Here is a 23,018-nt window from a genome sequence, read left to right on the forward strand (position 1 = left end):
CTTAACTACTATGTACTTACATCAAAAAATAAGTACAATGTACTTATTGTGTTCATATTGTATTGCAAAACACTTTTGCTGCTATTGAGGTGGGATACGGGTAAGGTTAGGGACAGGTTTGGTGGTCTGGGTAGGTTTAAGGGTGGGTTTAGGTGTAAGGGATTGGTCAACAGTGTAATTATAAATGTAATTACAGAAATTAATTACAGATGTAATTACATATAGGTATTTTTAAAAATACAAGTACAATGTAAAAACATGTATGTACACAATAAGTGCATTGTACCAAATTATTAATTTAAATGTAAGTACATAGTAGTTAAGGCCACCTAATATAAAGTGGGACCTAATAATTATATTACTATTTCTACTCCAATTCATTTTTTTTAAAACATACACATTTAAATGATGGCTAAAAACTTGACGGATTTATTCATGTTACATGGTATGTACTGTATATTTAGCAAAATACTCCTTTCTAGAGTTCTTTTTCTAGCTGACTAACAACTTTATGGTCACCGAATATGTTTGTTTCTGAGGTAAATGTGACGTTTTGTGACATTGTTTACAAGCTGTTATATTGACATCTTTCCACGGTCGAAACACTAATTTATTGAATACATGACAGGATATGGATTTCGGTTAATTGTACTCTTTCTTTAAACTTACCTTCAGATGTTTATTCATGTTTATTTTGTGCTGAAATTGGTATTAAAGTGGAGGAGATGATCAGTTCACGTGCACTTCGCGCTGCCGCTATAGCGATCTGACACTCCACATTAAACAGTGCCAAAGCGGTATTTTAGTGTTTGAGTACTGTAATAAAATGGTAAGAATTTTAAATCTGAGGCTTTGTTTCATATCAAAAGTAACAAAGCACAAAGCCTATTGCAATTTATTTTATGGGATGTGCGCTACAGGCTAGACTAATCGATTCTTGGGATTTAAGTCAATTTATATTTTTTCGTAAAAATGGGAATTGATAAAAATCGAGAAATCTATATTTTTTACCCAGAGTTTAAGGACTGGATTTGCTTTAATCTGTTAAATATTACACCTTATTTTTACATTTTACTTATTTATAATACTGATATATTGCTGATATTTGAAAAATTATATTTTAATGATCCAAATTAACTACCATGATGTGACTGATACAACCACAGGTGTATTATTGTAATCATAATTGTAACAAGTATGGCATATTATTGTTTTAAACTTGATTTCCATGCCATTTTTTCAGGCCAAACCCTTGTTGGTTATACAATATTATAAGTCGCATACAAATCTTTATTGCCAGCAACCCTTGCTCCACATTTTCTGGTTTGTGCACGTTAAGGCAGTATCTGAGGATGAGAAAGATAACTGCTTGCAAAAGGATCTGAATTTAGAACGTTTCACAGTCCGATGAGTCCTGACCAAGCACAAGAGCCACAAGAACAGGTTATAAAAACACAGCTCACGTTTTGATTGTCCTCTCGTCATTCAAAATGTGTGTGAGTGTGTGTGATGGCTTGTTTTTCTGATTCTAGGCAACCCAGTTTATCTACAAAGCCTCACTCTACTGTGAATCTCAACTCCCAGTTGTTAACTGAGCTGAAGGTTTGAGGTTATGACCTAAAGGAAGCTTGAGGATAAGGTTAAATGAATAAAAGTATTAGCAATCAGAAATACACTTTGAAAAAGACCCTCAATGTTCTTTTTCCTTGTAATAGCTCAAAACCACAGTATCAGATATATAAATATATGTAAATATATATTGGAATTATTTCTGAGATTCATAGCAAATGAAAAAATAGACAACTCTATGCATTAAAGATTTTTTTTTTTTTTGCAGTTCAGTAATAATTGTCCCCCAGGAGCCAGATTATGTTCAGCAACACAGCTCTTTTCTTCTTTCTCACATATTACACATTATCATAGATTATGCATCACTGAATTAGTCAAAAACTCAACTTTTTTTATTTTTTTTACTCAAATGCATTGTTTAGGTATATAAGCCTGGGGGTCAACCTTCATCATGAAGCCACAAATAAACCTTTTTTGTATGAAAACTGAATAATTGATTCAAAGGATGCCACATTCAAACCAAATATAATTGCACATGCTGTTTTAGTGCAATTAAAGTGGAATTTCTGAAAACCTAATGATTATTATGGGATTTGTATAATTGAGGGCTAAGGCTAGAATGAGTTTTGCCTTGTTTATATTTTGGAGGATGAGTCTCATAAACGAGTCTTGGCGGTTTAGGAATAGCACTGTCTTGTGGGAACAGAGTTCAAGCAGCACACGCATTTACATGAATAAATGTGCCAGTGGTTATTAATGCTTTGTTATGTCTTAAACAATTCTAATGCTTCTTATCTCTGAGGGCTGTGCTTTGGCACAGACACTCTTCACAGATTCAAGGTAATTTTTCAGAACTGTTGCGCATAATTCTCTTGGTTTTTGTTTTCTTTTTGTTGTGCAGTGTGTATGGATGCCCCTTGGCTAAGAAAAGGAAAACCCAAGAGAAACCTACGCAGGAGCCAGCTTCCAAACGCCGTCCATTTCTAACCATGGCTGATGGAGAGCCCACCATGTATGAAAGCTATGAGGCCATGGAAGAGGGAGAGGAGAGGGAACAGGAAGAAGTAGAAGAAGTGGAAGAAGAGGAGGAGGAAGGGGAAGAGGATGGGGATGATGAAGAAGAGGAGTGCTCAGATGACAATGAGGAACCGGGAGAGGAAGAAGAGGAAGAGGAAGAGGAAGGAGAGGAAGATGGAGAGGTGGAGAGAGAGGAGGTAGAGGAGATAGAGCAAATGGAGGAAGAGATAGAAGAAGATGAGGAAGTGGTGGAGGAAGATGGGGATGATGAAGAGCAGGAAGATGATGAAGAGGAGGACGATGAAGATGAGCATGAAGAAGAGGAATACTATGAAAATCAGAGTCATCAGCAAGGTAAGACTTCTCATAACATTTTCCAGAATGTTTCTATGGAACAATGTTCTTAAAACGTGAAATAAAAAAGTATGTATGTTTGAATAATTAAAATATCATATGATTTTTAAGCATATTCTAACGACATTTCTCACTTGATTCATTAACTCGTGGATATGTTTTTTTTTTTAATGGTAAAACTTTATCAAGTCTGATAATGTTGAAAGAACATTCATATTATTACAAGATTTTTCAGAGAAGCTTTAAATGTTTTTCCTAGGTTATACAAACATTCTGGAAAATGTCAGTAGGAGATGTAATGTTTAGAATGTACAGAAAGACACCTAGTTGCTCTGACACACAGAATGCCTCATGAAATATGAATCAAGGGCAGCTTATTGTAGGTCAACCGACATTTCAGAGTATAACTGATGGAATATGCAGTTATTAAAGTCACTGTTTTATTTCTTAAATTGCCTGTTTTAGTTTCAAGTTATACAGTATGTGTAATTTGCTGAATCAGAATGAAATCTACATACACCCTGCCGAGAATGGCCGGGCCTTCGCCATCCTAATTAATGTGAATTTTACAGCATGGAACAATCCAACTCCCCTTTCGAAATTGAGGGAAAGCAGATGTGACTGCTTCCTTAGTATGCGTCTCACCCCCATTCTCTGGTGTCCTCAATCGCTTGTGACAGTGCTTCCAGAGTAATAGAGAGAGGAGGCTCTCTGAGTTATTAACTTTGGCCCCCCTCCACACACGTACAACGCCGTTCCAGGAGGTGTCAAATACACTCAGCCCCCCACCCCTCCCTGGTGAAAATGGGCTCCTCCTGAGGATATTTCTGGCTCCAGAAACAGAGCACCTCATCCGCTGCTTATCCCTGCAGTCTCATCCGCCTCTGTCCCAAATACTAGCAACACTAAAATCTTTTCAGTACAATTGAGAGGCTTTCAGAGCAGCCTGCGCTGCTTACATGTTATCGAACACGAATATGTCTAGTGAAACATTTAAAAGGCTGCCTGATGATTCATGTACCATATTGCAGTTTCTCTAAAAATCATCTGTTTCTTTTGCCGAATACTCATATATATTTTAGCGGCATAGTGGCAGTTACCATCTTGCTAAATTGCATTTGATTATTTAAATCAATTTGTACCTGTGTCATCGAGCTGTACGTGAAACCCTGGCGTGACATTTGTCTTAGATTTGCTGCATCGATGCTATCGTTCATGAGACGTTACATTTTCATAATGATAGTGTTCAGGCCGCTTCAGATTATAGAGAGGACTGACATTTCGTTTATGAATTTATCATGCCGCACAAGCCGCTTGCTGTTAACAGGGTGGAAGGCCCTAGTGCGCAACGTATTTGAGGATGTATTTTTGGAACGGTTTAGAAAATCTTACAGGATTAGTTCACTTCCAGAATAAAAATTTCCTGATAATTTACTCACCCCCATGTCATCCAAGATGTTCATGTCTTTCTCTCTTCAGTCGAAACGAAATTAAGGTTTTCGAGGAAAACATTCCAGGATTTTTCTCCATATAGCGGACTTCAATGGGGACCAATGGGTTGAAAGTCCAAATTGCAGTTTCAATGTATGCCTCAAAGGGCTCTACATGATCCTAACCAAGGAATCAGGAAATATCCTTATCTAAGGAAACAAATGGTCATTTTCTAAGTCCACAATAAGGAGAAAAATCCTGGATTTTTTTCCTCAAAAACCTTAATTTCTTTTCGACTGAAGAAAGAAAGACATGAACATCTTGGATGACATGGGGGCAAGTAAATTATCAGGAAATTTTTATTCTGGAAGTGAATTAATTGTAAGGTAGTTGTAATAATAATAAGGTAAATTGTAACTAATTGTAATTGTAAGGTTACACTTTATTTAGATTATCTACTAAATTTTTATTTAGACATTCTACTAACTATAAGTATTTTTCCAACTACACGTCAACTAACTCTCATTAGCGTATTAATAGAGTAATAGTAGATAGTTAGGGTTAGTAGAATAAGTTGACGTACTTTCAAAGTTACTTATAGTCAGTAGAATGTCTGTTTGAGGAACATCAAAATAGCGTTCAGACACAGACTCTCCACTAACACTCTAAAGATTGCTATTTGACGTAGTTGCAAAGTTATTCACAGTCAACAGAATGTCTAAAGTGGACTATCAAAATAAAGTGTTATCAAATTCCTTGCATTTTTCACATTTAACCAATAAATTGTTCTCTTTTCTCTTCAGACGACAATTATTCTAGTGGTGGACAATCAAAATCCAATCAAATAGTTGAGAAGGACAATAACAATAACAACAGTATTAACAATGAGGAGTATGAGAATTATGACGAGCTGGTGGCCAAGTCTCTTCTAAACCTTGGTAAAATCGCAGAGGATGCTGCCTACCAGGCCATGACTGAGTCAGAGATGAACAGCAATTCTTCCAACAGTGCAGGTGAGGATGACGACGAGGATGAAGATGAAGGGAGCGAACAAGGAGGCCATAAGGGAGAGTTGAGCGTCGACCTGGATAGCGATGTGGTACGCGAGACCGTGGACTCCCTGAAGCTTCTGGCCCAGGGACACGGAGCTGTGCTTCCCGATGAGGGATACGCAGATGCCGGGTCTGGGGATCCTGGCTCTGCTGGCCATGCTAACGGACGGGGCCAGACAGAAGAAAGCGAGGAAGAAGTGTGTCTCAGTAGCTTGGAGTGCCTGCGCAACCAGTGCTTTGACTTGGCCCGCAAACTCAGTGAGACCCAAACGTCCGAGCGGTCCACGATGGAGGACCAAGTGCAGCACCAGGTGGAGCATCTGCATCAGCATCTGCATCAGCATCAGCATCAACATCAACATCAACATCAACATCAGCATCAGCATCAGCATCAGCATCAGCATCAGCAGCAGCAGCAGCAGCCTCCAATGCATCACATGCCCAGGTACGACAGCTGCCAGATGGACCAGCACAGACCCCTTGAGAGGAACTACTCAGACATGGTCAATCTGATGAAACTGGAGGAGCAGCTCAGCCCTGCTTCAAGAGGCTACCCCTCTAGCTGTGCCCAGGAAGGGGATGAGGACACTACGTCAGTGGCCTCCGAACGTTCCGATGAAGCTTTTGACATGACTAAAGGCAACCTGTCGCTGCTGGAAAAGGCCATTGCTCTGGAATCCGAGCGTGCCAAGGTTATGCGAGACAGAATGGCATCAGAACAGATGGTGGCTCGGAGGGACAATCAGCGTCTTCATGGAGAGCACAGCCCAAGGCAGAGCAGCAGTGCAGAAGAACGCAAGGCCCGACTCCATCATGATGGCGCAAAAAGAGCATATTACCCTAAAGGTAAAAATAAAACTTCTAATGAGATTTTGCATTTCAGCAGAGATTTCAGTAGATAGTTCCCCTTCATTATACAGAATATGTAAGCCATATTCTGCCACAGAGGAAACAAATAAAAAAGGTTATTTTGGTAATTTCTCACAATTGTTAGATATAAAGTCACAACTGTGAGATAAAAAGTCTAAATTCCCTTATTTTATTTCTTTATTTTTGGTAAATGTGACTTTATGTGATATTATATTTCACAATTTTGACTTTATTTCTTCTAATTGTGACATTATATCTCACAATTTGACTTTATGTCTCACAATATGGCTTCATATCTCACAATGCAACTTTATTTTTCCTAATTGTGATATTATATCTCACAATGTGACTTTCTTTCTCACAAATGTGACTTTATATATTCCAGTGTGCCATTTTATTTCTTATTCTGAAACATTTTCTCACAATTACCAATTTACTCTGTCACACTTGTGATATATAAAGTCAGTACTATCCTATTTACTTCTTTATTTTTGGTAGTTGTGAATCTCACAATGTGGCATTATATCTCACAAATGCAGCTTAATTCCTTCTATTTGTGTTATTTTTCAGTAAACATCACAATGTGAATTTATTTCTCGTTAATGCAACTTTATATATTCAAGTGTGACTTTTTGTTCGTAACTTTAAACATTTTGCACAGTTAACAGTTTAATTTTTTTTCTCTGAGGTGGAATCGAGTTTCCATAAAGGAACCTACTTGTACAAACAGAGATCTTTTGAATATGAATATCATTTTCTCGTCCTGAAAGCTGTTGCGGCATTTGTTCCCCAGTGTCTTGGGTCACTTAACATTCCGTCACACATTGCGCCGATGACATTGATGACTATGGGGTCACTTTGGTGAGACGGAAACATTTTTGGGGCTTGTTTTAAATACTCAGGTCACCCTGGTAGCTACTTCCATAATGACAACAGCTTATGCTGCTAAAATAGGCTGACATGGTAACATCAGAGACTTACCTTGTCAGGCATGAGTAATGGCAATCTGCACGGCCCGTTAAGAAAGCAAAACTCATCCCTTGGATCCCATACATGGTTTATTACCTCAAATCCTTCCCAATCCACACCCACTACCTTTGGGAATGAGCCATCTCCTCTGATATATCCAGATATTAGCAATCAGAAATTACAGGAGCATATCAATATCACATTTAACAAATGTACGTTACAGTGTTGAGGATCCTCAGATCACCTCTGGTTACCCAGCCTAACAGCTCTTCCTATCTGGTACTTTAAAAGGTTCATCATTTGTCTCTGCTCAGATGGAACTGCTTTGTATGTTTCATTTCCTTCCATTTGCTCAATTTGCACTATGTTTTCCATTAAAGAGAGCATCTCTGTGCTTCCTATCGTAGAGTAGTTTGCTGTTGTTTTCAGTGCACGACCACAGCAAGTCAGAGGGTCGTGTAATTATAGAATTACACCATGATTTCACACCTCGTCTCCAGAAACTATTCTTGGCGCTAATTATTGGAGCGTCGTTATTAAACATGTCGAGTGATCTCACTGTTCTGACTGACAGGGAGCATTATTATTGCATGCTTGTGGAGTTCTACAGCAGTTATTTTTGGCTAATAAAAGAGGGAAGATATTACAAATGTGTTCACTTAGCTAAACTGGTTTGAATAACAGAGAATGCATGTACTGATAAATGCATCCACGATTTTACAAGAAACTGCTATTTACTGGTTTTTCCTTTCTGGTCTCATGGTAGAAGCTATATGCACACCGCGTACCAAAACCAGTGAAAGCTGAACTTATTTTTCTTGCGGGTTTTCATTTGCAAGATAAAATTGGGAAACTGTTATAGTGGAAACTTTAACCTACTTAACAGCAGGAATCTGAATTGGTTGCATGTATTTAATATCAATAGCACACATGTACATCTTAACCTGGTTATAAATGTATTTGTAGAATAAAATGACATGAGAAGAAATCATTGATACATTTATAAGTAAAGACTCTGATTCCTATTTCCTCACAATGATTGTCTCATTTTATGCAATTCTTACTTTTCATACTGTAAGGTGATTGTAAATCAGCTTTTCTTTCTCAGCGCGTACAGTTGTATATTTCATCTTTATGAAACGGTTTTGGATGGTGGAGATTTTTACGATAATCACCCACAGATATGTACATATGTTGGAAGTGCTGTTTTATTATATTATATTTTAGTATATTATTCATTAGCTTCCATTATATCTACATTTGTCACTAGTACAGAAAACGCCATCACAAAATTAATGAACTATAACATTTTCCTGATAGGCTTTTATTCGTGTGTGGTAACCATAGTATAAGTGGAATAATTGACTCCAGCCCGTTGAATTGTTAGGAAATAATGCACACCCATTACCACCTCGGGTGTGCACTATTTTCTTATAATTCAACGGACTGGAGTCAATTATTCCTTATGGATTTACATTTTAATGAGAATATATATTAAAAAACACATTCTACATATCAGGGAATAAATAGACAATTAATTGAAATTAATGAAGTAAGTCTTTTTTTATTGTCCGACTGATGAAATTCCTCTGTGCCGTGACTGTAAAATTTTTCTGAATTACAATCCAATACAATCTCAGCCACAAGTCTCATTCAAGCTATATTCTTTATCCAGTGTCCAATTTCAAAGCAAACAGACAGTGTTTGAAAATAGCCGTAACCGGAGCATAAATGTTATCACAAAGAATCCAGCAGGTTAATGGGATTTGCTTACTGTGCCTGTAACAGGATATGCCAATAACTGTCTTTGCTTACAGAATCAAGGGGAGAGAAAAAAGAAAGCAAGTGTCCAACCCCTGGTTGCGATGGCACAGGGCATGTCACTGGACTCTATCCTCACCATCGAAGCTTGTCCGGCTGCCCTCACAAAGACCGCGTGCCACCAGAAAGTAAGCCGAATATGTACGGCCATTTGCACATTGGTCCCCATGCGTGTTTGCTATGTGCCGTCTGTGCTGTGGGCATGTTTTACCTCTCTTTTCTGTAATGCATTTGAGTGCATTTCCTCCTCCACCTGAAGCGGTGGCGCACTTTCTCGTACGACCAGTATGTCAGTATGCTTGTCTGGATGTGCTGATTGGTGCTTATGAGTAATTTTAGCCTGTTTCTCAATATGGCTGCACTGATCTCTCAGACGCAAAGCAGCTTTTTCATCACTACCTCCAGTCACACCTCTAATTGGATGAGGATCATGCCACAGGCGGGTTCTGATGAGTCAGTTTACTGCAGGCCCAGAGACGTAGCGCTGCAGGATGTGTCATAGACAACCTAATGGCTAGACTCATTTAATTCACCAAAAATAAATCCGTTTTTATTGAAGAGTGCTTTCTTTTCCTTGTACGCCAATGCTTTCACACAACGTGCATGCCATTAACACATTGCATGCCTAGATTCTTCTTTCACCATATGGTGTGGCCGTGATTAACTTTATGATTAACTGATTTCAGCTGGAACGTTTCTTAGGAGCATGTGCATGCTGTTGTCACTGAGCCCGTTCAGCTTAATGGAACACAAGGCTTTCATACTCACTCTGGATCCTCCTAACCTTCTCTCGCCCTCTCCTCTCTGTTTGTCCAAGTTCTTGCAATGTATGAGAATGTTCTAAAGTGCCCCACGCCTGGCTGCTCGGGACGCGGCCATGTAAATAGCAACAGGAACTCCCACCGCAGGTGAGTGGCTGGAAGGGACGTGGAGAAAGCGCCACTGTGGGGACTGATGTTCCAGTCTTTTTACACACTTTATATAGGGAATAAGAAGAATGCGTAGTTTTAGATAGAGCCTTGCTTTCAGGAAGGAGAAGAGGGACTGATTTGTTTGTGTTGTGCCGAGCTCGGCTGGATCATAGAAACACATAGCTCCAGGCTCAAATATTTCATTTGCGCATTGGCACTTTTGACATGCAGACTGGAGATTCAGGATTCTATTCCCATGTGGAACAAGGGACTTTGTGAACTTTTGAAAACTTTAAAAAAAGCCTCTAAAAATGTATAAAAAAGATAATATATCAAATATTTTATTATTAAATATTTTTATTTATGAATAATATTTTTTATGCATATTTATGAATATTTATTTAATATTCATATTTATTCATATTTATTTAATCACATTTAATTGATACTGTATATAATGATACTGTATATAATACAATATATATACACACAGTATATATAATGTATATACTGTGTGTGTAAAAATTTTAATAATAAAAGAATTGTCGTTTTCTAAATTTAATAATAATGATAATAATAATAATTTTATATGTATAAGAAGCTAGAGAAATTGGTATCACTATTGAAACTATTAAAAATCTTAAAATTAAAAGCAAATGTCTAATTCTAATATATAATTCAATTTAATTATATTTAATTAATACTGATATATATTTTTAAAACTATTTTTATATTTATATATTTAAACAGTTAAATAAGTAAAGGTTATATTATTATAATTATTATGATGTGTAATATATATGTATATACTGTATGTATGTATATATGTGTGTGTGTGTGTGTGTGTGTGTGTGTATTATATGTCCTAATAATAATAATAATAATATAACCTTTACTTATATAATTGTTTAACTATATATAGTTATATACAGTATCTCACAGAAGTGAGTACACCCCTCACATTTTTGTAAATATTTTATTATATCTTTTCATGTGACAACACTGAAGAAATGACACTTTGCTACAATGTAAAGTAGTGAGTGTACAGCTTGTATAACAGTGTAAATTAGCTGTCCCCTCAAAATAACTCAACACACAGCCATTAATGTCTAAACCGCTGGCCACCAAAGTGAGTACACCCCTAAGTGAAAATGTCCAAATTGGGCCCAAAGTGTCAATATTTTGTGTGGCCACCATTATTTTCCAGCACTGCCTTAACCTTCTTGGGCATGGAGTTCACCAGAGCTTCACAGGTTGCCACTGGAGTCCTCTTCCACTCCTCCATGACGACATCACGGAGCTGGTGGATGTTAGAGACCTTGCGCTCCTCCACAGATGCTCAACAGGGTTTAGGTCTGGAGACATGCTTGGCCAGTCCATCACCATTACCCTCAGCTTCTTTAGTAAGGCAGTGGTCGTCTTGGAGGTGTGTTTGGGGTCGTTATCATGTTGGAATACTGCCCTGCGGCCCAGTCACATGTTGGCATTCATGATTCCCTCAATGAACTGTAGCTCCCCAGTGTCGGCAGCACTCATGCAGCCCCAGACCATGACTCTCCCACCACCATGCTTGACTGTAGACAAGACACACTTGTCTTTGTACTCCTCACCTGGTTGCCGCCACACACGCTTGACACCATCTGAACCAAATAAGTTTATCTTTGTCTCATCAGACCATAGGACATGGTTCCAATAATCCATGTCCTTAGTCTGCTTGTCTTCAGCAAACTGTTTGCGGGCTTTCTTGTGCATCATCTTTAGAAGAGGCTTCCTTCTGGGATGACAGCCATGCAGACCAATTTGATGCAGTGTGCGGCATATGTTCTGAGCACTGACAGGCTGAACCCCCACCCTTTCAACCTCTGCAGCAATGCTGGCAGCACTCATACGTCTATTTCCCAAACACAACCTCTGGATATGATGCTAAGCACGTGCACTCAACTTCTTTGGTCGACCATGGCAAGGCCTGTTCTGAGTGGAACCTGTCCTGTTAAACTGCTGTATGGTCTTGGCCACCGTGCTGCAGCTCAGTTTCAGGGTCTTGGCAATCTTCTTATAGCCTACGCCATCTTTATATAGAGCAACGATTCTTTTTTTCAGAGTTCTTTGCCATGAGGTGCCATGTTGAACTTCCAGTGACCAGTATGAGAGAGTGAGAGCGATAACACCAAATTTAACACACCTGCTCCCCATTCACACCTGAGACCTTGTAACACTAACGAGTCACATGACACGGGGAGAAAATGGCTAATTGGGCCCAATTTGGACATTTTCACTTAGGGGTGTACTCACTTTTGTGGCCAACGGTTTAGACATTAATGGTTGTGTGTTGAGTTATTTTGAGGGGACAGCAAATTTACACTGTTATACAAGCTGTACACTCACTACTTTACATTGTAACAAAGTGTAATTTCTTCAGTGTTGTCACATGAAAAGATATAATAAAATATTTACAAAAATGTGAGGGGTGTACTCACTTCTGTGAGATACTGTGTGTATATACATATATATATATATATATATATATATATATATATTTTTTTTTTTTTTACAAGATGAAACTGAGAATTTGGCCTCTGCAAATTAAGATTTCCTTAAGAATGAGAACTCCACATATACAAATAGTTAATTACAAATAGACTTACACTAAGATGTGCCTCCATGTGCATATGGTGTACATTCAGACAGATGCAGTCTCCACCCGAAGTTGCTGCAGGCCATGTTATATGGAACAGCTCCTATGGGACAAACACACACACACACACACACTATTAGAAGGGTTGAGCTGAAGAAAACAAAATGTATAATAGAGGAATATAACAACCTTGTACAGTATATATGGTTTGTCTACACATTCCTCATTGCATGGTTGTCATGGCAACTCAGCATAGTGACAGCCGTCCTTCTGTCTGTCAGTCAGCACTCACTCACTTTTTCAAATTCCATTCCTTTAAATGCACTTGTACTTATATACTTTACGTTTTTTTCCGAAATTGCAGAGCGTGAGAGATTTTTATGTTTGTATTTTTGTCTCATGTTGGTTATTTATTTTGTTTATTTTTTGAGATTGAGAATGACTGAATGGTTTCTATATAGCCAGAAAACAATACGAAAATTGCAGACGATAAGAATACAGTTCCCAGCTATACAAAGGATTACGTAGTGAGAGAGAGAAAGCAACAGAAAAGTGAGAGAAATGAGACAGAAATGAGGGATAAACAAACGGAGAGGAAGATAGAGTAATGAGAGGAAGAAACAACGAGGGAGAAAAAGGCAAGCAAGGGAGCGTAGCTGGATGTTCTGAAGCTCAGTTTGCTGTAGTGTGTCTCTCTGAAATGACTGCGGTATCTCGCTGTGAAGAGCTTTCTGAAGCCAGCCAGCCAGAAATGCCCAGCAGATATCTGCAAAGCTTTGCCTTCATACTATAGAACTAGGCCACATGAAATGCATAATTCATACATAAATATCCCCATGTACCGCACACGCGCGTACCAGGATTTTGCAAACACATTGGGAGTCTGTATTGAGAGAATGTCATAAAAAGCGGACTATTCTCTCTGACAGACTTGTCTCCATATGCTGGTATTATACATTCCCTCATATCTCACTTTGTTCTTCAACTTCTGCTATCTGCTAGGGCATGTGTGTGCGTTTGGGAGTGTGTATGTGTGTGTGCCCTTACATACTGCTTGTAACGTGATGTTAACACTACATAAATTGCTCTGCTGCTGTTGCAGTCTCTCGGGATGTCCCATAGCCGCCGCCGAGAAGATGGCAAAGGTTCAGGAGAAACATCACCCCTGCGACAGCTCCAAGTCCAACCAGGCATCAGACCGTGTCCTGAGGTACTTTGTGACCCTTCGTGCCATATGTTTAGTAAAGAGTTTTTGTTGGAACAGTACATTAATCCTATTCATATTTACAAGTATTTTTATAGTGCTTTTCACAAAACAGTGAAATTATGCCACTTTAAACATAATTAAAGACCTTAATTTATATTTATTCTCATCATTCTTTAAAAACGACTTTCCTTTTTCACTGATGCATCTAAAATTATTGTTAATCAAGAGACAAACAATTATTTAACATTCAATTTTCATTTAATATACAGTATTACACAATTACATATATATATATATATATATATATATATTACATACTTATGTAAGTTTTAAGTTTAAGTTTAAGTTTTTGTGTAAATAATATATGTGTGTGTACTGTGTATATTTATTATATATATATATATATATATATATATATATATATATATATATACATATATTTATTATATTTATTATATATATAAATATTACATATGTATATTATATATACATACATACATATATTAAATACACACACATGTATGTATATATTTAAGAAAAATGTTTAAATATCAAATATATTTATATATAATATACATTTTATGAATATAAATATATACATGTAAATCAGATAAAATAAAATATAAATAAATACATGTAAATATTTTCAAAATATATACTGTATGTGTGTGTCTTTACACACAAATATTCTATAAACAAAAACTTTTATTTTGGATGCGATTATATATATAATTATTATAAGAATTATATATATATATATATATATATATATATATATATATATATATATATATATAATTCATAATGCAATAATACCTAATGTACAATATGTATCATATTATTTATAAAAAAACTTAATTATAATATAATGTGTGTATTTGTATATATCTGAGTAATTTAAATAAATTACATAATTTAAATACTTAAAATAAATCTTTTTGATTTTGGGGGGAACTGACTTTTTAAGATGAATCCAGATGATTAAAAGCATGTTACATGACAAATATTAAATGGATTGAGCACTGTTATTCATCTTGACTTTGAGTATAATATATGTCCAGGACTCTGATACCCAACCTTGATTCCCTCCCTTTGTCAATTGTTCCAGACCCATGTGCTTCGTAAAACAGCTGGAGATCCCACAGTATGGGTACAAAAATAACGTCCCAACCAGTACTCCACGATCCAACCTGGCCAAGGAGCTGGAGAAGTACTCCAAAGCCAGCTTCGACTACAGCAGCAGTTATGACAACCAGCCTCATGCCTATGGCAAGAGGTCCCTCACCCCGAAGCACCACGGGCGAGACACCTCACCCAAAGGATATGATGGCAAGCTTGGCTTTTGTTATTCTTTTCCTCTGTCATTGAAGCTGGTGAGGTAGAAGGAGTCAGAATTGATAAACTGGTCTTTCTCTAGGGGATCAGATGGAAATAAGATTAGAATTAGTTTTGTACTGCCAGACATCCTTGCAGTATTTTCCATTAAAAAAGAATTTCTTCTCTATTTTCTATTTTGAAGTGAAGGCCTTCTCTTAATAAAAGCTTTAGCTTGGATTTTTCACAGGCAGCCGTCGAGTTCAGTGCTCCTTTATTGGAAATCCTACTCTACTTATTGGCTTCTGAAATGATTAATAACCTAGGTACACAAACCCAATGAAGGCATTTCCAATTTGCATGCAGCTCCTTTAATTTAATTATGGCTGGATAGATATTTTTGACCACCATAATACATATGTGTGAAGAATGTATATATACATCTATAATAACATTTTATCCGATAAAATTATATATTCTTTTTCTCTTTGTATGTATGTATATATAATGTTGCAAGACGTTCTCTTATCAATTAAAAATAGAAAATAAGGCAGTTATGTAGGTGTTAACCTTTTCATTACTGGTCCACAGTGAGTGATGCAGACAGATGTTTGAATGACGCCAGATCATCTGGATGTTTGTCAGTTTCTCAAATATTATGTTTCTCCGTCTTTGGTTCAAGCTTCATTTTTGGAGGTTTTTGTGTTTGGTAATGTGTAGCGTTGTAGCTCGCAACTGCAGCCCTGGTCTTGATAAATGAGCGCACTTACATTTGTGAAGGAATCAAATTAACTGGAACGATTTTGTTCAAAATGGTAGCAGTTGATTTCACGCCCAAGCCAGAAATTGTAGAGATTTCCTGTCAACAGAATTCGGCGGGATATTTTGGTACGGTTTCATTAGCTGTGCTTAAAATAACTCATTTTCATTATAACTCATGGTTATTACATCAGGACAGTCTTGATTGCCCATAAGGAGCATTACAGCATGCCCTGCAGTGATAATATAGACAATGTTATTGAAATCAGAACACATACCACATCTCGGAAATTAAAGAGCATTCTTGCAAGTGATGTTACGTGCCTGTATGCTTTATCAAAGAAATGCAGTTTTTGATAAATGAGACAAATGAAGAAAATTAAGCTTGGAAAAAAATTAATGAGAATAACATTTAATTAATGTTAGGAATTAACTGCACTTCATTTAGACTCAGTTGGCAACATCAATTAGTTACACCCAGTTTAGTTGTAATGACAGCATTGCTATTTGTCTCAATGCAAAATTAGATGAAAAATAAGATCAAATGGGAGAGTAGTATAAATCTTGAATAAGTGGTTATAACTGCATTTTAGCAGCTGATTTGTCACCTTCCAGTATTGAAGATAATAACAGTTCCTTAGTCAATTGCAGACCAGGGTTTCTCTATGAATGTGGATTTATATAAAAAAGAAATGTTGTATAAATGCTTTCCATACAGGTCTTAGATTTCATGTTAACAATGTGTAGCCCTCTGCATGAAACCTAGATACACTGTTAAACCATTTCTCCCCCTCTCCTCCACTCTCTCTCACACATTCAATTTCTCACAGCATTCATCATGAAACATCAGATCATCTAATAAGTGTGTCTGTGTGTATCTATCTATCTATCTATCTATCTATCTATCTATCTATCTATCTATCTATCTATCTATCTATCTATCTGTCTGTCTATCTATCTGTCTGTCTTTCAATCGTTCTATATGTCTATAGTTTTATGATTCTATTTATCTACAGTTCTGTGTGTGTGTATCTATCTATCTATCTATCTATCTATCTATCTATCTATCTATCTATCTATCTATCTTTCTATCTGTCTGTCTGTCTTTCTGTCTGTCTATCTCTATCTATCGCTCTATCGTTCTGTCATTCTATCTTTCTGTCGTTCTACATATTGTTTAATTTTTCTCTTTATCTACAGTTCTGTGTATCTATCATCTGTGTCTATCTATCTATCTATCTATCTATCATTTTGTTGTTCAATCATTCTATATATCTATAGTTTTATGATTCTATTTATCTACAGTTCTATCTATCTATCTATCTATCTATCTATCTATCTATCTATCTATCTATCTATCTATCTATCTATCTATCTATCTGTCTATCATTCTATCATCTATCTGTTCTATCATTTTGTCTATTTATCTATTTTTCTATCTATCTATCTCTCTATTCCCCCACCCATTCATCCATCCATCCAAGTTTATAGTGGCCGTCTGACCCGGTTTATGTGTATGTGTGCAGCCAAGCGCTACTGTAAGACCTCGAGCCCGGCCAGCAGCACCACGAGCAGCTACGCTCCCAGCAGCAGCAGCAGTCTCAGCTGTGGAGGAGGAGGAGGGGGAGGGGGAGGAGGGGGAGGAGGAAGCAGCGCCAGCAGCACCTGCAGCAAGAGCAGCTTCGACTACACGCACGACATGGAAGCCGCCCACATGGCCGCCACCGCCATCCTCAACCTGTCCACGCGCTGCAGAGAGATGCCCCAGAGCCTCACCGGGAAAGGCCCAGAGCTCCTGGCACAGGTGAGGGTCCGCAACTTTTTCCTGCCAGTTCCTCCCTCATCCTCACCCACTTGTACTGCTAATATTGTATTTTGCTTTCTCTCACTGGGTATTTCTTAGTATATCTGCACTGCCTTCCAGTATGTAAAGGCAGTGCACCAAAATGAGGGCATGCAAGTTTAGAGTCATTTGGGGCAAACCCCTGGTCTTCTCCTCTGGGTTTTCGAGCTCATTTGCACAGGGTGCGATTTCACACAGTGAATGACAGCAGCACCTCTGAGAGCTCTCTGCTAGACTCAGGGTCATCATATGAGCCTAATGGTCTGAACGAGCCACGGTTGCTTTAGTGACACATCGATTTCAGACATAATCTGTATGGTGATAATGAGAGTGCAGGGCTGGAGGAGACCAGAGGAAGCTGGCAGCTGCAGGAACGCTGGGGTAGTGGTGCCCCTACCCTCTCTCACTGAGACAAGTAGAATTAATGTCGATTTCAGCTGTGGTCCAGGCCAAGCCAGCTCTCCCAGCATCCCTCTGGGTACATAGGAAAGACAATGACCTCTCTTTAAGGACAGTGAGGCAGCAGGCTAGAGGGAGTGGGGATGAGAATGAGAGAGAGAAAGAAAGAGGGACAGAGGTAGTGAGGAGCTGCGGGGCTCTATTCACTAATAAGCAGCTGTGCATGGAGATGTAGGGCAGCGCAAAGAAGAAGCACTCTTCTTTCGTATCTTTCCTCCTCCCATCCTTTAAAAACTGAGGTGGTTGTGGAGTTTTAGAAATTCATTTACCTAATTATAAATATATTAATTGAACATAAAATGTTGTCAAAATTTGCCATCATTTGCAAGTCTAGAAATACTTTTTGTTGGAGTTGTATGCAAATAAATTGTTCAGTTTTTTTTTTCATGTTTTTTTATTTAAAAAGTATACTATGTGTACTTAAAATGTTTTTTTGAAATCTCTTATCCTCGCTTGTATATAACTGATAAAAAAGATAGTAATATACCATTAATATACCATTTAAAATAACTTTCTCTAGTTTAGTATATTTTAAAATGTGATTGATTCTTATGATAGCAAATCTGAAATCTCTGCAGCGATTAATTCAGTCTTCGGTGTCACATGATCCTTCAGAAATCATTCTATTTTGGTGCTCAAGAACTATTTATTATTTATCAATGCTGCTTAATGTAGGGTAAACGTACCTATTAAGCTCACGTACCCATTAAGCACACTTCCATTTTTGAGATCAGATTATAAAAAGAAAAAATAATTTATTATCCTACTTGATGTTACTATATACCTCCTATAATTTCAAGTCAATCAGATCATTGCACGCTGAGATACGAGTCTCCATGTGTTCACACTGTCTGGCGGCCATTTTGAAAGCTGTCTAAAAACTTTCACCAAAAGAGAGGCCCCTTAAATGTGCATTTTTAGATGTTTAATCTTTTATTTTGGGTAAGTTTCACTACTTATTGTAAAATTAAGAGATTAATGTTCAGACTTTTGCATATTATAACCTGGAACTTGGATGTGGGAAATAATTACATTAGATCCAAACGATAGTTTTAGCAACATAGCGCAGATGCTACAGAGCACAGTTAGCTGACTAGCTGTATAAGATTGTGTGCTACGCTAACATATTACTTCACAGGCATTACTGGCTTGTATTTTTACATCCATAATATTATAAACTGACAGTTTATTGCTGGTCTGTCATTTTACAGTGTAATTTTTAAAGATTTCATTATTTTAAGGTGAGCTTAAAGGGTGCACTACTATGAAAATCACACAGCTTCAGTGCGACATCGATAAGAAAAAGTATAATTTCATAGATATTGTTAATAATTGTTGTTCATATTAAAATATGTATGAACTTAATACATGACCTAGACTATTTATTTACCAAAAATCCTGTCATTTTAATAAATATTACATGAAATGTATTAAAAATTGTTGCTGCTCCCATTAAGTTCAGTGTGCTCTCTTTAAACTCTTCCTCATTGAAAGTCTATGTAAATACTTCATAAACAGACTTTAAATATTAACTGATGGTTGTCACTTTAACTTAATCGATTTTCTATGGATTCTGTCAACTCAAATCTGCAGACTGGCTCTGATCTTTGGCAACTAGCATCAACTTTTCCAGACTGCAAATCTGTGGAAATTCGGGGCAGAAATCGTGTAGTGTATTCCAGCCTTAAGAGACTATAGATAAGTTGACATCCATTTAAAAAGAGGTTTCATAATGAGGCTAGTTTCTGTTCATCCCCATGAATTAAATCTTTTATTAGTTTGTTTTATCTGATTTTTTACTTAGCTGAACGTGGACTACTATAAATGTTGCAATGTGCTTAAATGACACTTCACTATGAATATATAACTGATCGACTTGAATGCCTTGTTGCTTGATTTTAGTGTTCTGGGTTTTTTTTTTTTTTGTGATTGACTTTTGATATTTTGACAATTATTCTTTAAAAATTGTCATACATTTTTTTTTTTTTAAAACATGATGGGAGCTTAATGAGAACAGGGGTGTGCTTAAAGGGTACAAAAATGTACCCATTAAGCACAGCCAGACTTTTTAAATTTAATGATGTTAATGATCTTAATTGAAATGCTTTTGTCATTTAAAATAAAATTAAATATTTTTGTGTGAGAGATTAATATTTTATTTTAACATAACATTTTGTACTGAAACCAATATCTTGTGCACTAAAAATGTCTCAATATAGATTTTGGTGAGCTTAATAGGTACGTTTACCCTAGTTTTCAAAACCATTATATGCTTTTTCAAGATTCTTTGATAAATAGAAGTTTAAAAAGATCAACATTTATTTGATATAAAAATCATTTTATTATCTTTTCCGCTTCTGGTCAATTTAATGCATCCTTTCATTCAATCTTTCATTTATTCAAAAAAAAAAACATACTGACCCTATTCTACTAAAAGGTAGTGAATATACAGAACAAAGTGCTTGTTGTCTCATAATATGCCACATGACTTTAAGACTTTTTACAGTACATGAAACGTGACAAGGGTAGCAAACAACTAACTAACTAATCATTTTAAGTAGAAGTACAAATACAGCTTGACATCACCAGACATTAATTACCACACGTGACAACAAAATCAGCAACAACAGTGTAAATAAAGCTGGCAAACGGTCAAACAATGCAACTATATTAATTATTCATGCCTAACGCAGGGAAGAGGGAAGAAGGCTAATGGGACTGAACCACAAAACTACTGTTTCAGTCTAGGCATTTGAACACACAATTAATGCCCTGCATGTTGGTTATCCTTCGAAATCCCTTGCTTATGTTTTTGTAGGTAGTTTAAAGTAGGCATGAAACAGAAATTGCAGTTGTTTTTCTTCCCTATCATTACGTATTTTAAATTACGCAAACTAAAAAATAAAAAAAATGTGCATGGATAAATCATTTATAATACACACTGCAATATTCCAAAAAATAAGAATAATCAATATTGGGTGAATAATATGTGTTACCAAAAATTACAATTAATTTTTTTCCCCCAGAATTTATTTAAAAATAATAATTAAAATAGTAATAATATATGAAATATAATGATTAAATTAATTAATTCATTAAATATAATATAAATAAAAAATAAATTAAATATAGTAATAATATATTAAAATAATTTTACTTGCTTAAAACTGTGCATATGAACCATGTACCCATCCTCATCTGTCATCCTTCCCTTTCGTATCTCACCCTGCTTTTTTCTCATCTTTTACTTCTTAATTATTCTCTTTATTCTTTATTCTCTTATCAATTCTCCTCTCTCTTCTCTCCTTCATGGCAGAGCCCTGATGACAGAGATGGGGATGAGAACGGAACCCTGGATCTGAGCCGGGCTGGAGGGATGGGGGAGGGCAGTGGAGGCACAGTGCTGACCCCCCTGCAGCCCATGTCGCCCCAGCGGCAGGCCCTGCTCAACAGCCACTGCTACCAGATGAGCGCAGCAGACTGCTGGGACCTGCCTGTGGACTACACCAAGATCAAACGCCTGGACGAGGACCACAAGGAGGTACTTCCCCCCCACCCCAACACCCCCTGAGTCTGGCTAGAGACGGACTGAAGCACTTGCGTCACTTCACATGAAGTGAATTTAGATGATAGTTACCACCTTTTTGGCTCATTGTATTTGTTGCACCGGAGAGTGTGATCATTTTGTGATCATTCACAATATTCCATTTTATCATTTTGAAAACATTATTGGAACTTTACATTTGAATGTCCTGTTAACATTCTGAAGTAACATTTAAAAAATGTAAAATTAACATCAAGCTAAACTGATTTAAAAATAATGTTGCATGAACAATCTATAAATAATGTTTTTGTGCTAATATTTTGAGAACGTTATTGAAGACCAGATAACAGACTGGGAACGTTACCTGTTAGCTGGGAAAAATTGCTTGTGTTTGAGCATCCTGACACAGCAACAAAGAAGTGGGACTATCTATTTGTCCAACCAATAGCTTGACGAGGAGAAGTGTTCAGGAAACCTGTTTGAAAGCAATCATTATTTCTGTCAGCAGTAGTGAAAGTGAAAGAAATTACACACCTTTAAAAAACTTTTCAAAAATATCAGTCGAATTAGCATTTATCATAAAATATATAAAGCACTAATAAAACAGTACTGTGACTATAAAAATTCTTAAGAACCGCCTGCTGTTTGGTTTCATCTTCTTTCACCAGGCATTTTGCTTTTTTGTTAGCAGCTAACTGGTTATCTGGAGGACAGTTGGCAGATGAATGCTAGTCATAGTAAGATTACCGTTTACTGCTTACATGTTCAGCCCACTTCCAATGCAATCCGTAGGCAGAAGCTTCTGCTTAGTCTTCCCCCCTTTTCTTTTCCACTGTAGCTAAGCAAAAGGACCTGTTTATAATATAAAATTGTTTGCCTGTGACATGTTAATTGGAGCACAATTTAGTCATTTCTAAACCGTTGCTTTGTCCTTGTGTAAACCTTAAACAGTAAACTGGTTGGGGAAGCTATTGTAGTGATTTGAAGGACGGTAGGCTGTTCCTTCTGAAGGACTGAAAGGACATCTAGTGTAGAGTACTGGTACTGCATGCCTTCACTTCACTGGAGATTATTGCTTGAAAACGGATTTTTCCTCTGTTAATTAATTACTCATTAATGAACCCCCAGACTTAAACTGTTGTTATTATTATTTCAAAAGGGAACTGATGTTTTTGCTAAATTGTTGGGGAACTAGAAAGAATGCAAATTAGGCTGTATGAGATTTTGTGCTCAGTATTATAATAACATGGTATTCTTTTAAAT

General features: G+C 36.8%; 1 protein-coding gene and 1 long non-coding RNA gene across 9 annotated transcripts in view; one reads left to right on the forward strand and one right to left on the reverse strand.

Annotated features, from left to right (window-relative positions):
* myt1la (myelin transcription factor 1-like, a) overlaps positions 1 to 23,018 on the forward strand; it is a 61,708-nt gene that overhangs the window by 30,793 nt on the left and 7,897 nt on the right. For all 8 annotated transcript variants that reach the window (XM_058756811.1, XM_058756817.1, XM_058756812.1 and 5 more), the window contains exons 6-13: positions 2,471 to 2,940; positions 5,175 to 6,269; positions 9,080 to 9,211; positions 9,901 to 9,991; positions 13,732 to 13,839; positions 14,945 to 15,165; positions 17,436 to 17,713; positions 21,528 to 21,752. In XM_058756811.1, the coding sequence (XP_058612794.1) occupies positions 2,471 to 2,940; positions 5,175 to 6,269; positions 9,080 to 9,211; positions 9,901 to 9,991; positions 13,732 to 13,839; positions 14,945 to 15,165; positions 17,436 to 17,713; positions 21,528 to 21,752 (2,620 nt within the window). The remainder of the gene's footprint in view (positions 1 to 2,470; positions 2,941 to 5,174; positions 6,270 to 9,079; positions 9,212 to 9,900; positions 9,992 to 13,731; positions 13,840 to 14,944; positions 15,166 to 17,435; positions 17,714 to 21,527; positions 21,753 to 23,018) is intronic.
* LOC131527606 (uncharacterized) lies at positions 9,934 to 22,435 on the reverse strand. Its single transcript, XR_009267701.1, has 3 exons — positions 22,120 to 22,435; positions 12,640 to 12,732; positions 9,934 to 10,058 (listed from the first exon to the last, which is right to left on the reverse strand). It is a non-coding gene; the product is annotated as an uncharacterized LOC131527606 (long non-coding RNA).

This window comes from Onychostoma macrolepis, chromosome 20 (genome assembly GCF_012432095.1).
Source record: "Onychostoma macrolepis isolate SWU-2019 chromosome 20, ASM1243209v1, whole genome shotgun sequence".
Classification (NCBI taxonomy): Eukaryota; Metazoa; Chordata; class Actinopteri; order Cypriniformes; family Cyprinidae; genus Onychostoma; species Onychostoma macrolepis.